The 20799-nt window shown below is 39.2% G+C and overlaps 1 protein-coding gene across 1 annotated transcript; it reads right to left on the reverse strand.

The window, feature by feature from the left end:
* Positions 1–5429: 5429 nt before the first annotated feature.
* On the reverse strand, positions 5430–16708 carry stx10 (syntaxin 10). The gene is made up of 9 exons (XM_027282438.1): positions 16608–16708; positions 16011–16086; positions 14914–15007; positions 13929–14023; positions 13137–13199; positions 12114–12215; positions 11210–11316; positions 9379–9473; positions 5430–8361 (listed from the first exon to the last, which is right to left on the reverse strand). Exons 1-9 carry the CDS (start codon positions 16640–16642, stop codon positions 8285–8287), a joined length of 744 nt encoding a protein of 247 aa, XP_027138239.1. The 5' UTR covers positions 16643–16708; the 3' UTR covers positions 5430–8284.
* Positions 16709–20799: the final 4091 nt, after the last annotated feature.

Genomic DNA, 20799 nt, shown 5'->3' on the forward strand with positions numbered 1-20799 from the left:
AGTTAGTCAGCAGATTTGAAAGTTGCTGACATGACTTCCAAAAACAAAACAAAAAAGAGCACTGCGACTGTTTTTGTGCTTTGACTCGTCCATCCACGACTTTGTCCGTCTGTTTTTCACTCCTGATCTCCGTCTCGGCTGCCGATCCGCAGAAAGGAACAAAAGTGACAAGGAGAGAGTGAAAGAATCTTTAAAAAAATAAAAAATAAAGCACCTTTTGGGCGAGTGCTCAACTGTCCCGGAGAGCCAAAGCCCTGGCACCTTTCTGAGCACGCTCACTATGTCACTTCTTGTCTGTGGTTTGGATGCTGGTGTCAGAAGTGGAACTTTTGTTGATTTTCGGGGGGGTGGGGGATCGAGATGTAATGTGAGGGTTCTTTTTGTAAGTTCCTTATTTTTGTTGTTTTTATCTTTTTGTACTATTATTCCCTTTTTTTATTTTGTAATGTTTGTTTTCTCTTCTCTCTCTTTATGACATTTGTTGTTTACTGTAAAGATGATGATGATGATGATGACGATGTGCCCATCGACCTGCCCCCCCCTCCCCTCCCCATGAGTGGGAAGTGGGAGCATAGACTGTGCAAACTCTCCTTGTTAAAGGGGGGGGAGAGTTCAGGTGGGTAAGGGGTAAAGGTTGGAGTTGATTCAGACAGGTTTTCCTACACAGATCTGGAAATTGGCATGAAGTGAATTCTGATCATTTCCGGGTCTTTTTTTTAAAAGAATCCCACAAAAATGACCAACAAAAGTATGTTCACCCAACAAACATTTAATGATTGGTTCGATCCAAACAAGCACAAACACTTTTCAACTATTAATTCCATCAAAATCTTTGTGGGTTTTGACTTGTATCATCTGTTTTGACGGTGGTATTGCCCCCCTTTCTTTGAATCCAGTCAAAATGTTAAAGGAAAAATCCACCCTTGCACACACAAACATTTTGGTGTGTCCAACATTGAACAGAAAATCCTGGTGTATCAGCACCATTGGCATTAATTTGTCATCATGTTTCTGGCCACCTGTTGAATGTTCAGTATTTACTCTGCTTTTAGCTCTGTTATGGTCTCCACTTGACTTCCAGAGTGAAATAACTAAAACAGTCTTCACCAGCTATGTTGCTGTCCTCTGTTTGGTGCTGAACAATTAGCATTCATGAATGCTAAGCAGCTTAATGCTAAGCTTTTCACTGAAAAAAAAAAAAAAAAAAAACGAAACAACATTGACGATAGTGAGTCAAAACAATAAAGCTGTAGACTATAAAACCAAAACAATCCGCTGAAAGATGCTAAAATGCTCATGCTGCAGGGTAAGGTGGGGTATGAGTGACCTCCTGTCACATTTTTTGATCAATCAATTTGATCAATCTTTCTTTCTTTTTTTTTTTTTTTAGAAGTGGCCAGGGCATATGACTACAATAAAAGGGGCAAAAATTCAACACTCAGTACCAATAACTTTAGTAAACAGAGGGTGGATCTTTCCTGTGTAGGGACCCTACTGACAAATTGGAGGATTGTCAGGAGTTGTTGTGAAGTATGTTTAAAAACTGGCTAAACTTGAGAACAGAGGAGCGAGGGAAGTGGATGCGAAATCAAGACCGTGATCAAGAGGTGAATCCTCATCGTTTATCTCTCCCCCTCTCCATCCCTTCTTCTCCGCTCAGCCGCCTTCCTCCTCATCTTCCTCTGCGCTGCAGCCTGACCTCATCAGCCCTCGTCCGACCTATCCCCCTTAAGCTCCACGAGTCTCTTTTCCTGCTGTCTGCAGGTCTGTAGTCTTCTATCCAGAAACATTTACTCCGCTCCTTCCCAAATCCCCACACACCAGAGACAAAACACACTCACATATTATATATATATTTAAATATATATATATATAAATACTGTATATGTAAATGATAAAAACAGGCAAACCTCTGATACAGAAGCTCACACACGCACCTGCAGACTCTCAGGATGTGTTGCAGGACGTGTGTGTGCGTGTCTTCATGTCACTGATGAGAAAAAAAAAAAAAAAAGTTAAAAAAAAAAAAAAAAAAAGTACCAGTTTACCTCGGGAGCTCTCAGCCATAGCAGACCTTAATCCCCACAGATATCTCAGCGCTGCAAGCAGCTTCTGAACTGCTGTGGCTGCCGTTACAAAGCAGGTACATTTTTGTTTTTCAGGAACAAACCCAGGAGCCTCAGCAGAGCGCTCTTGGACCATTTGAATGCATTACAGCGCAGGGTTTTTACAGAAACGGGACACAAGTCGAGAGTCCATGTCAACAGTCTTACCTCAGAATCATACTACAGAACAGGGGGTGCTGGGCTTATATATGATCATAGCAACCGTGAATGACTATTTTTTATTCCTTCTCTTCCTTGTCTCTGGTGTTGTTGGGTGAAAATACTCTGCAGAACTCCTTTTTCTTTTTTCTCGTTTTTTCCACTATAAATATATAAATATATAAACTGTACATTATGACATAGAAGCACTATCGAAGTTTGATTGTTAGATGTGCACTCGCAGCATGAGGTATTATTCTTTATTATTCTTCATAACCCAGAAAAATGAAAAAGTGAAACAAGAGCTTTTGGAAGTAAACGACAAAGGATTAAAAAATATATATAAACAAAAACAATGCAGTAGCGTCTACTGATGTCAAAGAAAATACCCAACCTCACCCCAACACACACACACACACAGACACACACACACTCCCCCACCCTCCCCTAGACTTTACCCCAGCCCTGCCGTGTTTTACCCCGCCCGCCCCGCCTCCCCATTCAACCAACTGCCCTGATGCCCCCTCGCGCCACCACCCCGCCCCATCCTGCCCTGTGTACATGCCAGTGTTTCCCCCATGTGTTCCAAGTGCCAATAACTTTGTGAATTCCTAACTGTGACCCAGTAATAAAGATAATTGCACATTAACTACTGTAAAGAGAAAAAGAAACCAGACTGATGATTAAAAATGAGGAAAAAAATCTGAATATCTTAATAAAAGGTTTTTAACAAACAGGATTGACCTTACGGCTGTGTCGAGTCTTTATTTACCTTTCCAGAGATCCTTACTCAAGATGCCCTCCACTATGAGAGGATGACGTTTTAGCTGATGTTATGTTCCCTTTAATATCTTTTTACAGTGACAATATGTAACTTCTATAACTGTTAATTACAGAATAATGGCATGTTGTTGAATTTTCCAAAGAAAACCAACATGCTGACGTTAAAGTTTACCCTGCTCACCGCCTTAGTTCAGTGTGTTAACATTCACAGTACAGTTTACAGCTGAGGCTGTTGGGATTTGTTTGCTCTGCAGGTGTTTGGTCATAAACGTTGGCAGTATATAAGAAGGACATAAACCAAAGTACTGGATGGAAAGTCAAGTGCTGACTGAAGTTGTTGTTATTATTAAGTGGGAGTAGGACTTGAATGTGTACCAGATTTGTTGTTGAGACATTTAACTAAAAAATGCAAATGTGAACCTCATGGTGGCACTAGAGGAAAAAATAAGAATCCAACCAGCATTAACACTGGCATGGCTAATAAAGACAACAAACATGTCTCTGTGTCGTGTATGGTGTGTTTTCTGCAGCCATTTCAGTGTTTGTGTTACAGGCTAAAACATTGTGACAGAAGCACAAGTGGAAAAGGGTCACCAAGTCACCAGTACATATATAATTCTTCCTCCAATTCACACTTTTCAGGTAAATATGAAACCAGTTATCCAAAATTTAGATATTGGGATACTTAGATAATCTGACTTTCCTATTTCTCACGTTAAAATGATAAAACAGATTTTGGTGGATAATTGGTAGATGGTTCTGTCTCAGTTTGACAACCACAACGTGGTGAGATGTATTATTAGTATTATTGTTATCATTATCATTTAGAAAATCTGAGCATCTGAGATTTTGATTAATCTGCTAAAAGTACAACAAGGCTCTATTTTCAAGTATTGGATGTCAGAATTTCCTTGAATGCACCCAGACTAGTTTTCGAGACTACAGACGTGCTGCCATGTGACGCAAAACTACAATAATGATGCTCACAGTATTGGATTACCTGACTCAGATTTCAAATGAACTGAAACCGATGGCTGACTGGACAACAAATTAGAACAAATTAAAAAATGAACGGCTGGCCTTTTAATATTGATTTAAATATGAATTTATTTCTCATTTTCAAGTGGTATGTCTCTTTGAAATATTGGTGTCAGTAAATTTAGGTCGCTCTCCACAATGGGAGAAGTTACATGTGCACTGGAAGCCGACCTGTAGGCAAGAAGCTCAGCCCTCACAAACAAACTTTCATTTAGTATCATAGAATGATAGACCACCATATTCTTCCACTATCATATAGTTTTAGCTTGTATGTTGGTGAAACTGAAGTTTGAAATAAAACTTGTGCATAAGGTGTGCTGTAATTACTTAATTACTATTGAATAATCAATAAATAAGTCAGTCGTTTTTGTTTTTTCCAATTCAAGGCTGGACAAAGACGGGAGCAGACAACATGCAGGAGGTGTGACTAAAAAGTTTATTTTACATACCTGTAATGAAGACAATCAACAAATCTTTTAGCCTATAAAAACTAACAATGAATAGTTCATCTCAATTTCAAAAGGCCCACTGTGATAGATATTGAATTTACAATTAAACAAAGCACACAGATGCCAGCTATTGTTGCCATTTTTGCTTGATAAATGATGTAAACAGTTAATTATCAGGATAGTTGACAATTAAATTTCTGTCTGTCTGCTAGCAGGGCTCTTCTTTCAGCTCAGTGTAAAACATTATTTTACTTACTGTGTGATCTTTCATATTGAAGAGTCTACAACAGAAACTCCAGCCGATTGGATGGATCATCCCGGAGAGTGAATAAGCTTCGTAAAAAAAAGTAGATTAATTCATTTATTCTTAAAAATAAGTCTTTCAGAATCTGTTATATTTGTAGTGCAACAGGCTGTGTGAAAATTAGTACTTTTCAATTTGAATGAACTCATCACAGAGCAGCTGATGTCAGTGTGATCCTGTCAGAGTCTCTCACTCCTGCAGAGTTTCACAAGACGTCTGCTGCGTGTCTGAACGAGTCGGACTCCTGACTACTGCCCACTTACTTTCACTGCTCCTTGCAGTTCATAAAGCCACCAGGGACTCGTGCTCTGCTCATTACAGCTAAAGTAAATGTAATTTCACACGGTGGTTCTGCTCTAAGTAGGATATTTCCATCTTTGAAGAGGGCCCCCTCGATTAAAAAACACTCCTGTAACACCTGCAATTAGGTGAAAGATTCTACCTGAAGTACAAATCACTGAGGGGTCTGGAGACAGAAAAATAATGTATTCAGCGGGGGAACTAAGCTACAGTTTTCTTTTCTACAATTCTAACCCTAACCCTCATTAAGTTTTTAGATGGAAAAAAAGAATCACCAGGGATGTCCAGCGCTTCATGTCGAACAGGTTTAATGAAACTTAAAACCTCACTGTACAATTTCAGAAATCTCTGGATGCCAGTAAGAAAACAATCATCTAGTTCATTTTATGCAGATGTAATGTTTTCTTCTTTTTCTTCCCCCTTAGAGTCGGAAACACTGCAGCCACACGTTTGGTATTAAAAGGACACGATGGCAGTCAGTACTGTACAACATTTTGGACATTCAGATCCTCCCGACATCTTTACTGTTACACCAGCAAATGATGTTTGGTTAAACAAAAAAAATGACAAAGTAAAAAAAAAAAAAAGTTCTGTTACATTCAGAAGAAAAACTTCACAGCCAAAAGCTTCTCTCTGTAGTGGGCGGCTGGTTAAACAGAATAAATCATGTTCTGATCGTTGGCACTTGAGTCAGTCAGTTCCCAGGTTTGCTTAATGTTTTCCAAAAGTCAATAACTGACATGATCTCGAAGCTCTGATACCGTTTTTTTTTTCCTTTTCAAAGAAGCGAGTTAAGATGATAAAAATAAATCAAGTTTTGAAAAAAAAATGTACTTGGAAAAAGTTTGAAAGGGGCTCAGAGAAACTCACTGATGAGATCTGCTAAATAACAGTGATCGTTGGATTAACATCAGAGTGACTTTTATGTCAGATTGATAGATTTTTCTTTTTGTGCCTTGATGCAATAAAATCAGCTTCAAAACGAATCTTTTAGACCCAGATCTGGAAACAAAAAAATAAAAAGACTCAGAGCTCACTACAATACTCTCTCATACAGATGTGTTACAGTATCATGGTGTAAAATCCAAACAGAAAAGCACATTACAGCCTCAACTTCAACAGAAAAAAACTGTATATTTACTGTATATTTCGAAATCCTTCAGTGTTTCAAGATGCTTTTAACCTTCACAAACCTCTATTTTGCGTCTTACAGTGACTCATGACAGGAGTGAAAACCACAAGAGTACTTCATTTATGCTTCCAACCATTTTCCACGTATTCAGTTCATTTTCCCCAGTGAAGCATTTAAGGAATGAGGGCTTGATTATATAAAAGCACATTAAAAGCACACAGCTAACTACTGAGAGAATAGGATTAAAAGCCCTCAGGCAGCCAGGAAACTCAACAGAGTGAAGCGTTCTGAACATCTGACCTTTGTCTCTTTTAGTGACCAAAAAAAGGGGAAGTCAGACGGAACTATTAAATCCACCATATTCTCTGTAACCGGTCGACAAAAGCGGAAATCATGAAAGAAACCTGGATCACAAAATAAGATTGCATAAAGCATTTTTTTTTACAGGAATCATGTCAAATTACACGCAAATTCAAAGGATCATAGTTTGTATTTATACAACACTGCAACACACCCTGGCGTGGGCAGTGTCACCTGACATGACACAAAGAAACATGACCTATGGCCTCCAGCAGAGGGAGCTGTAAGCCTAAATCTGGACTGCGAGCGGAGACATCCTGCCCAGCAACTGTTCGTCCTCTCATTAGCTAAAGCTTTTCAATAAAACCAGGCAAACCCATTCGCTCTGAGCCAAGGTTGTCTCTCATCACCCAGCGAGAGTAACAAAGCATCAGCCAATCGTGTGGTTAACAGCCTGCAGGGTGGGGAGTGGGGGGGTTGCGAAGGCGGCTGGCTGGCTGCAGACCTGACTTCACCTCACCGAGACGGATCACAATCAGGGCAGGAAATGAACCGTTTCTGTCCGCTGGTCAGCAGCTCCGGGAATCTATACATTTGTGTACAAAGCGGGCAGCAGAGCAGAACCAGCAGCATCTAGCATGTCAGGGATGGGCAAGCCTTGTGTCATGCCAACTATGAGTCTACCTGCTGTTTTGTTTTGACCACAAACACACCGCAGCAGCTGATTTCACAGGTGACTGACACGTCTCAGCCGGTGGAGGAGAAGTTAAGTGAGTGAAATGAGCTGGTATGATGATGTGGGACTTGGAAGGAAAAACCTGTAGACTCGTAGCTAGGGCCGCCCGTTCTCCTGGTGTTAAATCGCCACCCTGATTCACACGTAGGCACAGAAACATACTGCACATTTTTACAATATAAAAATATATTTAAGGCAACACTGAAACACACCCCTCCCTCCCCATCAACCCAACACTGCTGCTCCTGTAAGCTTAAAACACAAATGGTTACTCATCAGTATCCAAAAAAAACGACTTTTTGGCTGGCGGCTGCCAAGAATCACTTCTCACCAGCCGACTAAAATGAATGGCACAATAGCTGTTTACAAAAAGAGTCTGTACTTTCACTCCTATAAAACTATTCACTTAAAAAATAGATGAAGTTTGTGGTTCATCGGAGTGCAAGATCATCCAGAAGTTATTAATGATGATGAAAGCGGTTGTTTCCGAACGTCACTGTTCACTGATTTATCCGTAGAACACGTTTTACTGCCACTGATCAGTTTTTGGGTGTAAATTTCAAACCCTCATTACAATTTCCTGAATGCATCTTGATTGCCTAAACCGTATGCACATTAGTGTTTTTAACCCAACAGCAGCAGCCTCCCGTCCCGACCCTCCCATTCAGTACCGTTACTTCCAACAACTGAAACGCACCAGTATGAAATTCATAATACCACCAGGTTGTGTTTGTTTTCTCATGTGTTAAACTGCTCTGCTGGTAGAGGCCAGCAGAGAAGAATCATTTGAAAGCAGAGAGGAGAAGGATTACATCCTGACTTCTCACTGCAGGTCACCAGTTTCCTCAAGTGTGAAGAAAAGGGTGGGATGGGAAGGGAAGAAGGAGAGACGCGTCCCCTCGTCCTGTATTTGTCCAACTATCCGTCCAAACAGGCAGAGGTCGCTGAACATAGTCGGAAGGTCAGAGGTCGCTGGGATCAGAGAGCGAAGAAGAGGATCAGGACCACGATCATGATGGTGACCAGCACGCCGATGGCACACCACTGTCTGCGACCTGAAGGACATGGAGATCTTTAGAGACGCTAATGACTGTTTACATGAAGGACAGTGAGTGTATGAGTGTACGAGAAACAAGTCAAGATATTTGGAAATATTAAAAGGAATAGTTTCTTATGTTTTCTCGCTGATTTTTAAATGTTTACACAAAGCTAACCAGCTGCTGACTCTTCTAACTTTACTACAGGCAAAAACAGGGGAAAGGAGTATTTCCCGAATTATCAAATTATTCTTCAAAGTTAAAATAAAGGTTACCTACAGTTCAGATCATACACAATTACACAATAGGACATCTACTAATGAAGCCATGATTTTGGATGTTCTGTGTGATTACATACTGTACTGGTAATTCAGGGAGTTATGGATTATTTTTTTAAATCAATTTTTGCATGGGGTTACATTTTGTACTAAATCAATATAACAAATAGTATCAACCCAAAAAACAGTGCCAACAACTTATGAGACATAAACAAGCATGGAAAAGTCCATCAAATATGTTATAAGTATTATAGTATAAGTATAATTATTGATGATAACAGCCATATTTTAAAAAAATAAATACTTGTGTTAATAATACACATGAGAATATTGTGTAAATATTCCAGTCCTTGTTTTATTCTTTTCAGATTTTTTAACATTCTCTGTAAAAATGATTCTTTCTGTACACTTTGTATATTTACGGTTATACGCGCTCTCTCTCCACCTCCCTATACTTGCATTTTAAGTGCCAAAGACAGAGGGAAAAGGTTGTTGTGGAGTGGAAATAATAGTTTTTTGGAGTTTGGTAAAATTGTATATATTTCAAGTAATAAAAATCATTAATAATTACCCTTTCAGGGCATCACTGATCTCTATTCCCAGCACAAACTAAGCTTTAAGTAAATCCATGAAAAGTTTGAAATGGCACTTCACAAATTACAGTTCCCAGATTTCGTGAACTTTTCTAAATGTGTGTGTGTGTGTGTGTCTGTGTGTGTGTGTGTGTGTGTGTGTGTGTGTGTGTGTGTAAACGTACTGCTGGTCATGTGAGACACCTTCTCCAGCTTCTTTAGGACGGAGTCCATGCGGGATGATGTCTGGTCCATCTCATCTCCAAAATCCCCCAACATACTGAAGAGAGAAGAGAAGCGCACAGTCATTTAAACAAAAAGTACCATCAAACAAATGTCACTGTGGAAGCACCGAACACTGTGGAGGCACATCAATACACACTCATTTCTCTACTTTGCGACTAAAACTGTACATGAAACTTATTTAAACACTAGGTAAGTGCCCTTGGCCGTTGTAGACATTTCCAGCTCTACGTGATGTTACGAGAAATGTGGTGTGCGTGTCTGAATGATGTACAGAAAAAAAACAAAAAAACTTCTAAAGTATTGATGGCACTCTTTAAAGGCCACAGTTTTATTACATCCTGCAATATTTTATTGGTCCATTGGATGAAAGAGATATACTGACTGAAGTTTGCTCTTCATAGAGCCAGTAGTGGGGCTAAAAATGTAAACGTTTGTCCTGAGGGTGGAGCTAGAGTAAAGTTTAAACTGCCTCAAAGACGATGGAGCCTGCAGGTAAGAATTTATCGTGACTTCCCTGTGACATAGTGTGAGTCAGTGTTTACTGATGGATAAAAAGGTGACATAGGTTGCGTACGTTGCTGTGTTTCTCCTGCTCAGCCCTGTGTGTTTCCATGGGGGAATTTAGTCATGGTTGTTGTTTACCAAAGCTGAAAGGACAGAAAGATCATTTTCGTCCTACTTCCTGAAGACGTGTGCGTGTGCGTGATTTGTTTAGTCACCCTTCTTGTTGACAAAACAAGTCACAGGAAACGTTTATGGGGATCGTACTCAAGGGCAAATAAAAAGAAACGTTCTACCTCCACTGTCGTCCTCTGGAGAAAGGACCAGAATATTCCATTAAAAAAAGCTTTTAAAAAAAAATACTAAAAAGCAGCTCCAAAGCACCCATTAAAAAGGCTTAATTATTCAGACATGGCCTTTAAAACTCTTATTACTAAACAGTGAATGGAATCTAACCCTCTGACTAAATGCTCTACCTTAAATATGTTACGATGAAGAATGACTTGCTTTGAACTGAAGGAGACATGCGGTCACTTGTTCTTTGATGGTAAAGGACTCGGGTTGTTACTCATGATTATTTATCTGCCAGTTATTTTCTTGAACAACTCCTTTATCACTTCAGGAACAGGTAAAACTGTAAATGGAGAAAAATCACAATTTTTCACAATCATAATTTCCTAAAGCCCAAAATGGCATCTTCAAATTCATTGTTTTGTCCAACCAACAGTCCGAACTACAAAGATGTTCAGTTTACTGTCACGTAAGACAAAGAAAATGAATGAATGAATTGTCTTTTTGTCTTGAAAAAATGACTTAAACAATTAATCCATTAAAAATACTTCTTAATTAAGTTTCTGTCTATCAACATATTTCTGGGTCTTCAACGGCAGCTCCCCAACCCCCAGGGGGTCCTCGTTAAGTTACTGAGCAGGGGGGACACCAAATTATGAAAGTCCTTTAATTAAAATGTCTGCAAATCTTTATGTACATGGATCCAACATATTATTAGATAAATCTGCCTATTTGCATAATAGTAATAATAACTGAACTTGACGAACAATGCACCACTGCACAAAAGGAGAAGTATGAAGTATTTGGCGTCTGTTATTCTGAGGTTATCTGTAGAATTCTTATTTGTCTTGACTTACACAAAATGACAAAATTCAGATATTAAGAATCAAATCAGGCAAAAGAAATGAAATAAAGTAGCGAGGGGATATTACAACATCTAATCGTTGGGCAGGATCGCGCTTGTGGGTGTACACTCACACAGCCTGCTCGTCTAGCTCGTCCCCGATGCGTCCCGACATGTCTTTGAGGACTCTGATGCTGCCTGACACCAACTCCAGCTGCTCATCCTGCTCCTGCATGATCAGCTACACACACACACACACACACACACACACACACACACACACAGTTACTCACTACCCCCAAAAATATTAACGTTACTCTAAATGTCCTTGTCTATTTTTGCAAAGATAAGATGAGATAATTGGAACTGTGTGTTGTAATTCGACACACACACATATACTGTTGAGTTGGAAGAGCTGATGAAACTCCCCCTGCGCAGAAATACACTCTCCTATCATTAAATCAAAAGGTGTGAACAGGCACAGTTTTTTCATTCACTTCTGACTAAAACCACAACCTGACACAGGATGTGTGAACAAAGTCTTTCATCGTTTATCACCGTGGGAAATAGAAAGCAACAGCTCATTCTCTGACACTGAAAATAACCTTTTTGCGCATAGATCTAACCCTTTTTTTTGTTTCATTCACAGCATGACACTTTGTAAAGCACATCTCGTCTACCTCATCATTATAAAAAAAGGACTGCAGCAGGAATCCCTCACTCATTTTCTATTCCTGTAATGTGAGCCTTTGATTAAATCTTCCTCCTCATCTGTTCACGTAACCTAATAAAAACGACCATTACAACATTTTCAAGCTTCAGTCTGACAGTTAGGTTGCTCTCATATGGGAGTTTATGTGAAGTCTCGTTTTACATAGACACGGCATAATGTTAAACGTAAACGAGACTTTACATTGGCCACTCTGGTCACTGCGGTCTTTTCTTTACACTTTCTTTCTACTCTGATTTCAATTCACTCACTCCCTTCTTCCTTCCATCCTTTATCTAAATCAAACCCCTACTTTTTCTCTCTTCTACCTGTTGTTGTTCCTGCTGCTCCTCGATGTATCTGGAGTTTGCAGACACCATATGAGCCTCCAGCCCTGATGACCTGTCTTGGCCTGATGATGTCAGCAGAGCCTGTACAAAGACACACACAAGGAATAAGATTAGCAAATACAAAAAGAAGATTGTGTTTGTGTGTGTGTGTGTACGGACTACAACACTTTCCAAAATCACAAGCTGCTGCATTAATTTAAATTTTTTCTATCAGATGGGAATGTGTGAGAGCGACCTGCCAGCACATCAGCTCAAGTGTGAAACATATCTTAAAATAAGCAATGACTGAATCGGTCAAGCTGTCAAAAATAAGCCGACTTAAAACAAACACGGATGATAGACGACACTTCAGCTGTTGATTTTTAAATGACAAGTTACTCCAAACTGCTCAAAGTCCTCTCACCACAGTTCCTCTGTAGTGTTAAAACGAAATCCAAGTATGTTTCAATTCTGCAGCATGCTCACATGCTAGCATTATAATCAAAGTATAACAAAGTATAACATTGCCAAAGCACATCGTGTGCTTGACCTTAGAGAGCCTGAAAATTATTTTTCTCAAACACAATCATCATTTGGTTCATTTTGTTCCAAGCAGTAATCTCAGTGGTGGAAAAATGAATCCATAAGTGTGGAAACATTTTAGATTTGACATTTCATTTAGGGTGAACTCATTGCAAGACTCATTGCTGACCATTGTGGGTTAACTATCTTGTTTGTTTTTGTTTTGATATCACTCTTATGTGTTTTCCGTTGTAGACCATGAGGCCACCATGACACCACAAGTATCGTTTTGATTAAGGGAAGCCAAAATGGCAGTATCATAAATCTTAGATCATCACTAGTTTGGTTGTTTATGAACACTTAAAAGGTTAAAGATATATGTGTAATGGTACCCAGAAGTTTTTATCCTGAAAACATTTCTGAGTTACATAATTCAGATCATGTAACTCTAATTCATTACATTTTACCCAGTTAAGTGTGTATGCTTAAACCTCCACCAACCTGTCTGTTCTTCTTCTCTGCCTGAGCCACGGCAGAAGGGCTGGACAGATGATCCTTCATCTCCTGCACACACACAAAAGGATTTACAACTCTCACTCCACAATGTTTCACAATCGTAGCAAAAATCACTTTAAAAACACAGATCCGTGGAGACAGTTTCAATAATGAGATTCGTCAGCTGGCAAATCATCAATCAGATGTCAGCAGGTCTTTTGTTTCTCTCAGTAAAGCTCTTTTCTTTGGTTCAGATGACTCAGTTTTCTTCAGCTCTATTTAAGGACGTTACCTTTCCTCGCAAAGACTCGTGTTGGAAACTGACTCATAATTCCCTTTGTGCCAACACGGCGGACATTGATTGAACTCAGCCAAGTCAGGAGCTCAACAACTGCGGTTCAGGTAAACCAGCTGACAGATATTAATGGATAATCAATATGTCTCCTTAGAATAAAAACACTGTGAGGACACACACAAGTTAATCTGCCTCAGTCACATGAGCTGCTGCTTTGACTTTTTGCTTTATTAGAAACACTAGTTGCCAAAACACAATAGAGACATCCCAGGCAATGTTTATGCAACGGCCTCTCTTCCAACATGACCACTTGTAACCAGTGGTAACACCTTTCAAAATAAAAACATACACATTCTGTGCAGAGGTAAAAAAACAATGTTACAAAAGCACTATACACATTCAGAGTTTACTCAAATAACACTCGGATAAAATAGTGGACTATACAGTACCACTATATGAGATGGCAAAAACAACAAGCTAGAAAAATCTTTAATGCAGTTTACCTGGACAGATTTCCTGGTTCGCTCCACGAAATCTCTCCTCTCCTGAAGTTCATTGTCTCCAAGTTTGAACTTCCCCGGGTTCGACTCCACAATATCTGAGCCAGTTAAAGACCCAACAGATGGTTTGTGTGCTTCAATCTCTGCAGCACTTTCAGACCTTTTTTAATGCATTTATTAACATAGATACAAACGTGTAAGGAGACAAAGAGGTTTAAAAAAGAAAACAGAAGTAAAAGGTAGATAAAGTTTATCAGGAACATCCCCACAAAAATAATTGACTACATCTCTTAAACAGTCTTGTAAAGTCACAAGGAAACAGCATTTTAATGTTCCTAATGTTAAAACATGATGTCACATGATGGTGCTGTAAGTTAAAATATATTTTTTCCAACTGCTCAAGGTACTGTCACTTTTTACTGACTTACTGAGTGGCTACTACTGAGAGAGTCTTTTATATTTCGGATCTTTGCTTGATTATCATGTGGGTAAAAAAAGCTCTGGTCTTCAGAACAGCTTTTAAAAATTAAAAAATGTTCATGAAAATATATCTAATTTATACACATACAATCCATGTATATTATAAATTGTTCAAATTCACTTTAACTGTATCATGTTTTAATCATGAATATTTAATGCTTGTTAACATCAGAAGACCGCAACCAAATATGGCGATGGGATCATTGCATTCCAAATATTAAAAGATTTTTGGTTTACATGAGGAAATATCAAGCGTTTTTCAAGGAGGAAGATGACTTAAAACTTTCAGGACTTTGTGCACACCCTGTAATTATCAAGTAAGTAACACATCACTGATCTTTAGAAGGTTAACACATCTCCTGAATAAGTGGACCGGATAAAGGAAGGAAGGGGGTGAGCGAGTGACACAAAGCATCTGTTTGTTTTTAAAAATACTGATGGTCATGTGAATCTACGGGTTGTGAGGATGAGGGAAAATGTTTTCTCTGTTTTAAAAAAAAAAGGATACTGATGGTCTCGCTGAGGTCCTCCAGATCCCAGTCTATGGCCCTCAGACAGTTTCTCAGTTCATTGGTACTCCAGTCCAGCTCATCACGACTAACCTGAGACCACAAAAACCCGCAGACACTCGGTAACTATGCATGTGGTATAAACATTCGGCTCAGCTTCAATGCAAGCAGATTTTTCAAACCCAACCACAAAAATTCCCCAGGGAAGTAATTTTATTTTCACAATGTCATGCTTAAACTATGGAGTGGTGGATGGCGGTGGTCTGAAACCAGACTATGAGCAGTGCAAACAAAAAGCCCCAACATCGACATGCATGTTGTCAGAACTGGTTTACATGAAGGACTTGAGTCATCGTAGTGAGGAACAACAAAGGAAAAATAAAACACTGCAACATCTAGATTTAAAGGGACAGTTGCGATTGTAATAATATGATTAAAGATTTGCCGGCAGCATCACAGGAACGCTGCATTTTTAAAACAGATAACAGACTCATTTCACCTTTTTTTCCATGGTTTGGAAATAGGTATTGGGTATGTTTGTTTTTTTTTTTAAATTCTCATATAATGGCAACCTTAGCACAGTTTGCACTGCTTCTATATTTGCATATATGTCACATTTGACTAAGTCTACCTTTCCCCTTGTGTTTCATCCAACTGCAGTGTTTCTTTCTAACTTTGATGCATGTGTGTTGACGTTTCTTGGCCACCATGTGCTCTCTGGTTTACGGTGACTCTCTCTCTCTCTATGGGGGGCTCATAGTTGCACACCGAATCTGCACAGCCAACTGTTTACATATTTAATTTTTGATTGTACACGTATACTGTAAATCCTGTCCATACTGCCATACTTATACTAATAACTCTGTTTACATCGTGCCACGTTGATGTCTTTTAGCTTGTATATATTTTTAGATTTGTATATTTTTATTTTATTTTTTACATCTTTTACATGTCATGTTTATGCTGCTTGCACGGGGTAAGAGGGAAACGAAATTTCAACACTCTGTACATACAGCAGCACTGACAATAAAGTTGACTTGATGGTTTCAGGGCAGTGGTGTTGTTGAGGTGGTGGTGAGGGCGGGGGGCTGCTCACCTGCGTCCCATCCTGCAACAGTTCCTCCCATCTGTCAAACAGGCCCCGAGCACGAGAGAGGGCCTTCTGCACCTCCCTGGACACGGACACACACACACACACACACACACACACACACAGTAACACATTACATTAACAACATAACAAGTGTCAGCTAGCTGACTTCCCCCTGGAGACACCTGGCTGTTTGTCGGGCTGAGCTCTGCAGCTAACACCCCTCACTCCTCTCAACCAAAACAAACACAAGCTACATTTCACATCCTCCACTAACTTTCGGCAAGGCATTGCAAACTGCCTTCCCCAACAGAGGCCCCCCTTAAAAAAGCTCCTCCAGTTTGTTTGTTTTTACAGTGAAATCCAGATGAAACACACGTATTACTCGGTTTTTGTTTGCTCTAAAAACAAACATCAACACACCGAGCAGCTTGTAGCGCTGATGCTAGTTAGCTACAGCTAGCCGTTTGAGCTAACTCCGCTAATGTAACTTTGTTACAAACACCAGGTCGCTGCCGAGTCCAGCTCTGAACGTGTGACTTTCTTTTCGAATTAGCTCGATGTCACGCTGAGTTTTGAGGTCTTAATTTCTTTGTTTCTTACCCCTTCACAACGAAAAACGGGTCTTCTATCGACATGGTGTGTTCTTCCGCTTTACTAGCTAGCGCATGCGCACTCCGCAGGCTCTCTCCAGTGACAGTTGGCCGTTGTGTGCAACTAACGTTACCATTAGTAACAGTGACAGTATATTTACCCAAAATAATATACAGTTTTTATGAATTTATGTAAAAGTACAACACTGTATGCCAAACTGTAGTACTCTTCTTAAATTTCCCAATATACAATATCACATAAAATTAAAAAAAAGGTACCATAGTACCAATATTATTGAAAAATCAGGTAATCTTAACGAGATTTCCTAACGAAAAAAAAAAAAAAATGGAGCTTTCATATTTATGATCTTTGCTTGATATCAGGTGGTAGAAAAAAGCTCTGGTCTTCAGAACAGCGTTCAAACAGCTTATAAAAATAAAAAGTTCAAGGTACCTAAACCAAACTTTTAATTTTATAAGCTGTTTGAACGCTGTTCTGAAGACCAGAGCTTTTTTCTACCCACATGATAATCAAGCAAAGATCAGAAATATGAAAGCTCAATTTTTTTTTTTTTTGTTAGGAAATTTCTTGTTAAAAAAAATAAAATAAATGGAGCTGGGAACTTGTTCTTTGGTCCACCCATTCCTGGGACATGTGAGCCTTGTCTGATGAAGGCACAGTCTTTCTGCTTTCTCAAATGTAGATAGACAAAAAAAATGCAGTCACTATCACGTTGGGTGAAAACACCCAAATGCATGCTCTTGAAAAAACATAGATGGGAAGAGGGAAACAAACATTGATGACATCAGTGAGCGGCCTGAAGCAAAGAGCCATGCAACTCAGACAGCAGCAGCACAATGAAAATCACATGACGAAATTGTGTGGGTGAAACTTTAGTGTTCTAGGGTTAATAAGCTTTTATACACAGCTATGGCTATAAATATGGCACTTAAAGTATATAAACACAGACACGTCCACGTGCAACATTTCTCTTGTCTTTTTCCAGCTTGTTAAAGTTGGGGGGGGGGGCATACAACATCAATAAATCTATTGATGATACCAGGTTGAAGATGGTTAAAGTGGAGTTTTCAGTAAAACAAGAAAGGAAGAAGAAATGGCTGGAACGAATGGAGGAAAGGGCTTGTTGGAGACAGAAGAGGAGTTACCAGTACACATCTGTGTAGGATTAGTTGCCATAGTAACGTATGCAATCACTGCTTGCGTTTCAGTAAATTTGCAGGAATTTATATACAGACAGAAAGCAATGAACTGCATTTAACTCTTTGTGTACACGTGTTCTAAATATTTACAAAAGGAAAATACAGTTGACTGTAGATATTGTAGACTAGTAGGAGAGGGGGTGGGGGATTATACATACACACACAGAGATATTTACAGTACAGTGACAACTACGTAACCATATCCATGTTTTAAAGAAAAACATTTTTTAAAGTGCCCTCTTCGGCCCTACACGTTAGAAAATGAGTTAGCCTCTGCATGACCCATTGGCCTAAAAGGTCAGAGAAGCGAGTTTCTGACAGACAGGACGAAACTAGTGGGGAAAAGGTGAATGACGTGGTGCTTGGCCCTCCATCTTTGCCACCAGTAAGGTGACCTTGAGCAAGGCCCTAAAACAAACGGCTCCAGACTGTAGTTGTGTGGGCAGCTTCCAGATGTGAAGGTGTAACTGTGTGAATAGGATCAGGGCGTTCCTGGAAAAAAGAGAGTTCGCTCTCAGTAAAATTCCCTTACATAGATATGGTGAAAGAGTTATATGAGAAATGAGTTACTTTAAATCAATTTTGACAATAAAACAATTTAATTTAGAGTTTGGAACTGTTTGACATAAATGCATCATGACTTTCTATGTGCCCAACCATATGCCATTTTCATTTTTTTAGTCCACTACGGAGGTTAATATGGTGTGAAATATGGTATAGTCTGCAACCCTGAGCAAAACATGAGCACTTGGTTTTGGTTATATAGCAACTCAATTCCTATTTATAATGTGGTTTCAGACCTCTCTCCAAATAACAGATATTGTGACTGTGAAAGCAATTCTTAGGAAACAGTAGTTGGCCGAATCATGTAAACAGGCACGATGAACCCAAAATCATCTGGAAATTATACCAGACTTTCTCCATATTAATTTATTTAAACCTTGATGGTGAGTTGTCCAACAAACATCCTCAAACCAGACCATAAACTCCTCACAGTCCAAATTTGATCGTGTGTCGATCAAAGGAAATGGGAATCTGACAGATGCTGATGAATCTCTGGACAATATAGAGCGCTCATTAAAAATAAATTAGGAAAGGGATTCACAGACATGGACAGAGTGGATCAATATAGAGTGTTGCTGGAAAAAAAAAAAACATGCATGCTCAGCAAATCCTCCGGTACGCTCTGTAATGTTCTCCTTCCTGTCCCACCATTGTCTTAATTCCTTGGGGGGTTTTCTCTCAACCCACCATGTCCTGCCCAACTCCTTCCTTCCTGTCCTCATCCTGTTTCCTCCCCCTTCTCCTCCTTCATTCCACTTCCTCCCCTTCCTGTCCTGTGAAAATTCACAGCCAGTTATAAACATCACTTTTGACACCACAACACACCAAAGGAGTCAGAAACAAGTCTTCTTCGGATTTAGTTTTGTGACAGCGGTATGTTATTACTACACCTTTTTAACACATTTCCATTCTGTCACCTCAGACACAAATCTTTACCAAATCGTTTAAATGATCTCCAGGAGCCCTGAAGCCCTCCGTTCACTCCCCTGTTGATTGTGAAACTTGAATAAGATTAAATTGAGATTCAGGAAGATTATTACCTAATATTTATAGAGAGGCCCTGTGATGATAGAGTACTATAACTATATGAATTTGATTTCATTTGTAATTGTACAACATTACCAAAACAATATAACTGATACAGGATAAATACATAAGGGAGGCCAAAAGTTGAAAGGCTTATCTAGGGTCTCAAACAGAACAATCAAAAAAATAACGGATTACAATTCTGAATACAAAACAGTCATTATCAATTAACAAAAGGTCTCATACAGATAATAAATAAGTAATGAGTAAGTAAGCAAGCATGAATCTAAATACAAAAAATAAAATAAACAATTAACTCCAAGAAAATAAATTAAATAAACCTTGACAAAATACCACTTTTAGGATTATCTAAAAAAATTTTCAGATGCTTCCAAGGAGATATATGGAGAATACATGCAATGCATAAATGCGATAATGTGTCACACATGAACACACCCACATCAAAAAACTCCCATTTCAAAGCAAGCCAGGTTACTTGCAGTATAAAATGCAGTGTAAAACCTGTCAGTCTCTCAGCAATTATCTCGATAGTGAGCAACAAATATACACAGATGTCTCAAAATGAAGGTCCTGTGACTGGGCTGGTCTCTTGACCAGAAGGGGATTACATTATTTCAACGCTTTCATTATCCCAGATTGTAGCTTTTCATCTTTGAAAATAGTCATCATGCACTTTACTTACATATGAAGCCTTGTACTTTGTTAGTCCGATGTTTCTGCACCATCATCAGTGAGACAAATGATGAAGGTGATTTTTGTTTACAACTCAGAGTTTTTTTTACAATTTAAAAGTTATTTTTAGAACTCACAAAGTATTTTCCACTTGCTGCATCACCTCATTTTCTCTACTGTCATCTACTGTCCAGCCAGCTGAATGCCGATCTCTCCTTTGGAAAGTTTGAGTCATTTAATACAGCAAGGTAGAGGAAATCTCTGTGGAACTAACAAAGTCTGAAATGAACGTGAGTGGCTCTGGAGCAACAAAAGAAACTGGCTAAGAGTCAACAAACAGGAGGAAACAGAGGAGGGATGAGTCTATAAAGAGACACCCTGACCCATTGCCTTAAATGCCTCAAGTGCTCCTTGTAAGGATGGCTTGCTTTCACTTTTGGAAGTCACTTGTATTGCAGTGCATTCGAATGGATAAGGAAAAAATGTTTTAAAAGTAGTTGCTTGATTTGGTGGTTCTTTTCTTTTACATGTAACTGCTGTGCAAAGGAAGAGGAAGAAATACACGTCATGACATTAATTGATGGTGAATGATGCCAGGATGCAGCTGAAAACCACAACAAGCATCAGGCAGTGCGTCATACATCTGCAACACAATTAAACAGGTTCAGCCACTATAACCACAAGTCTACACTCAATCT

Source organism: Larimichthys crocea, chromosome X (genome assembly GCF_000972845.2).
Source record: "Larimichthys crocea isolate SSNF chromosome X, L_crocea_2.0, whole genome shotgun sequence".
Lineage (NCBI taxonomy): Eukaryota > Metazoa > Chordata > Actinopteri > Sciaenidae > Larimichthys > Larimichthys crocea.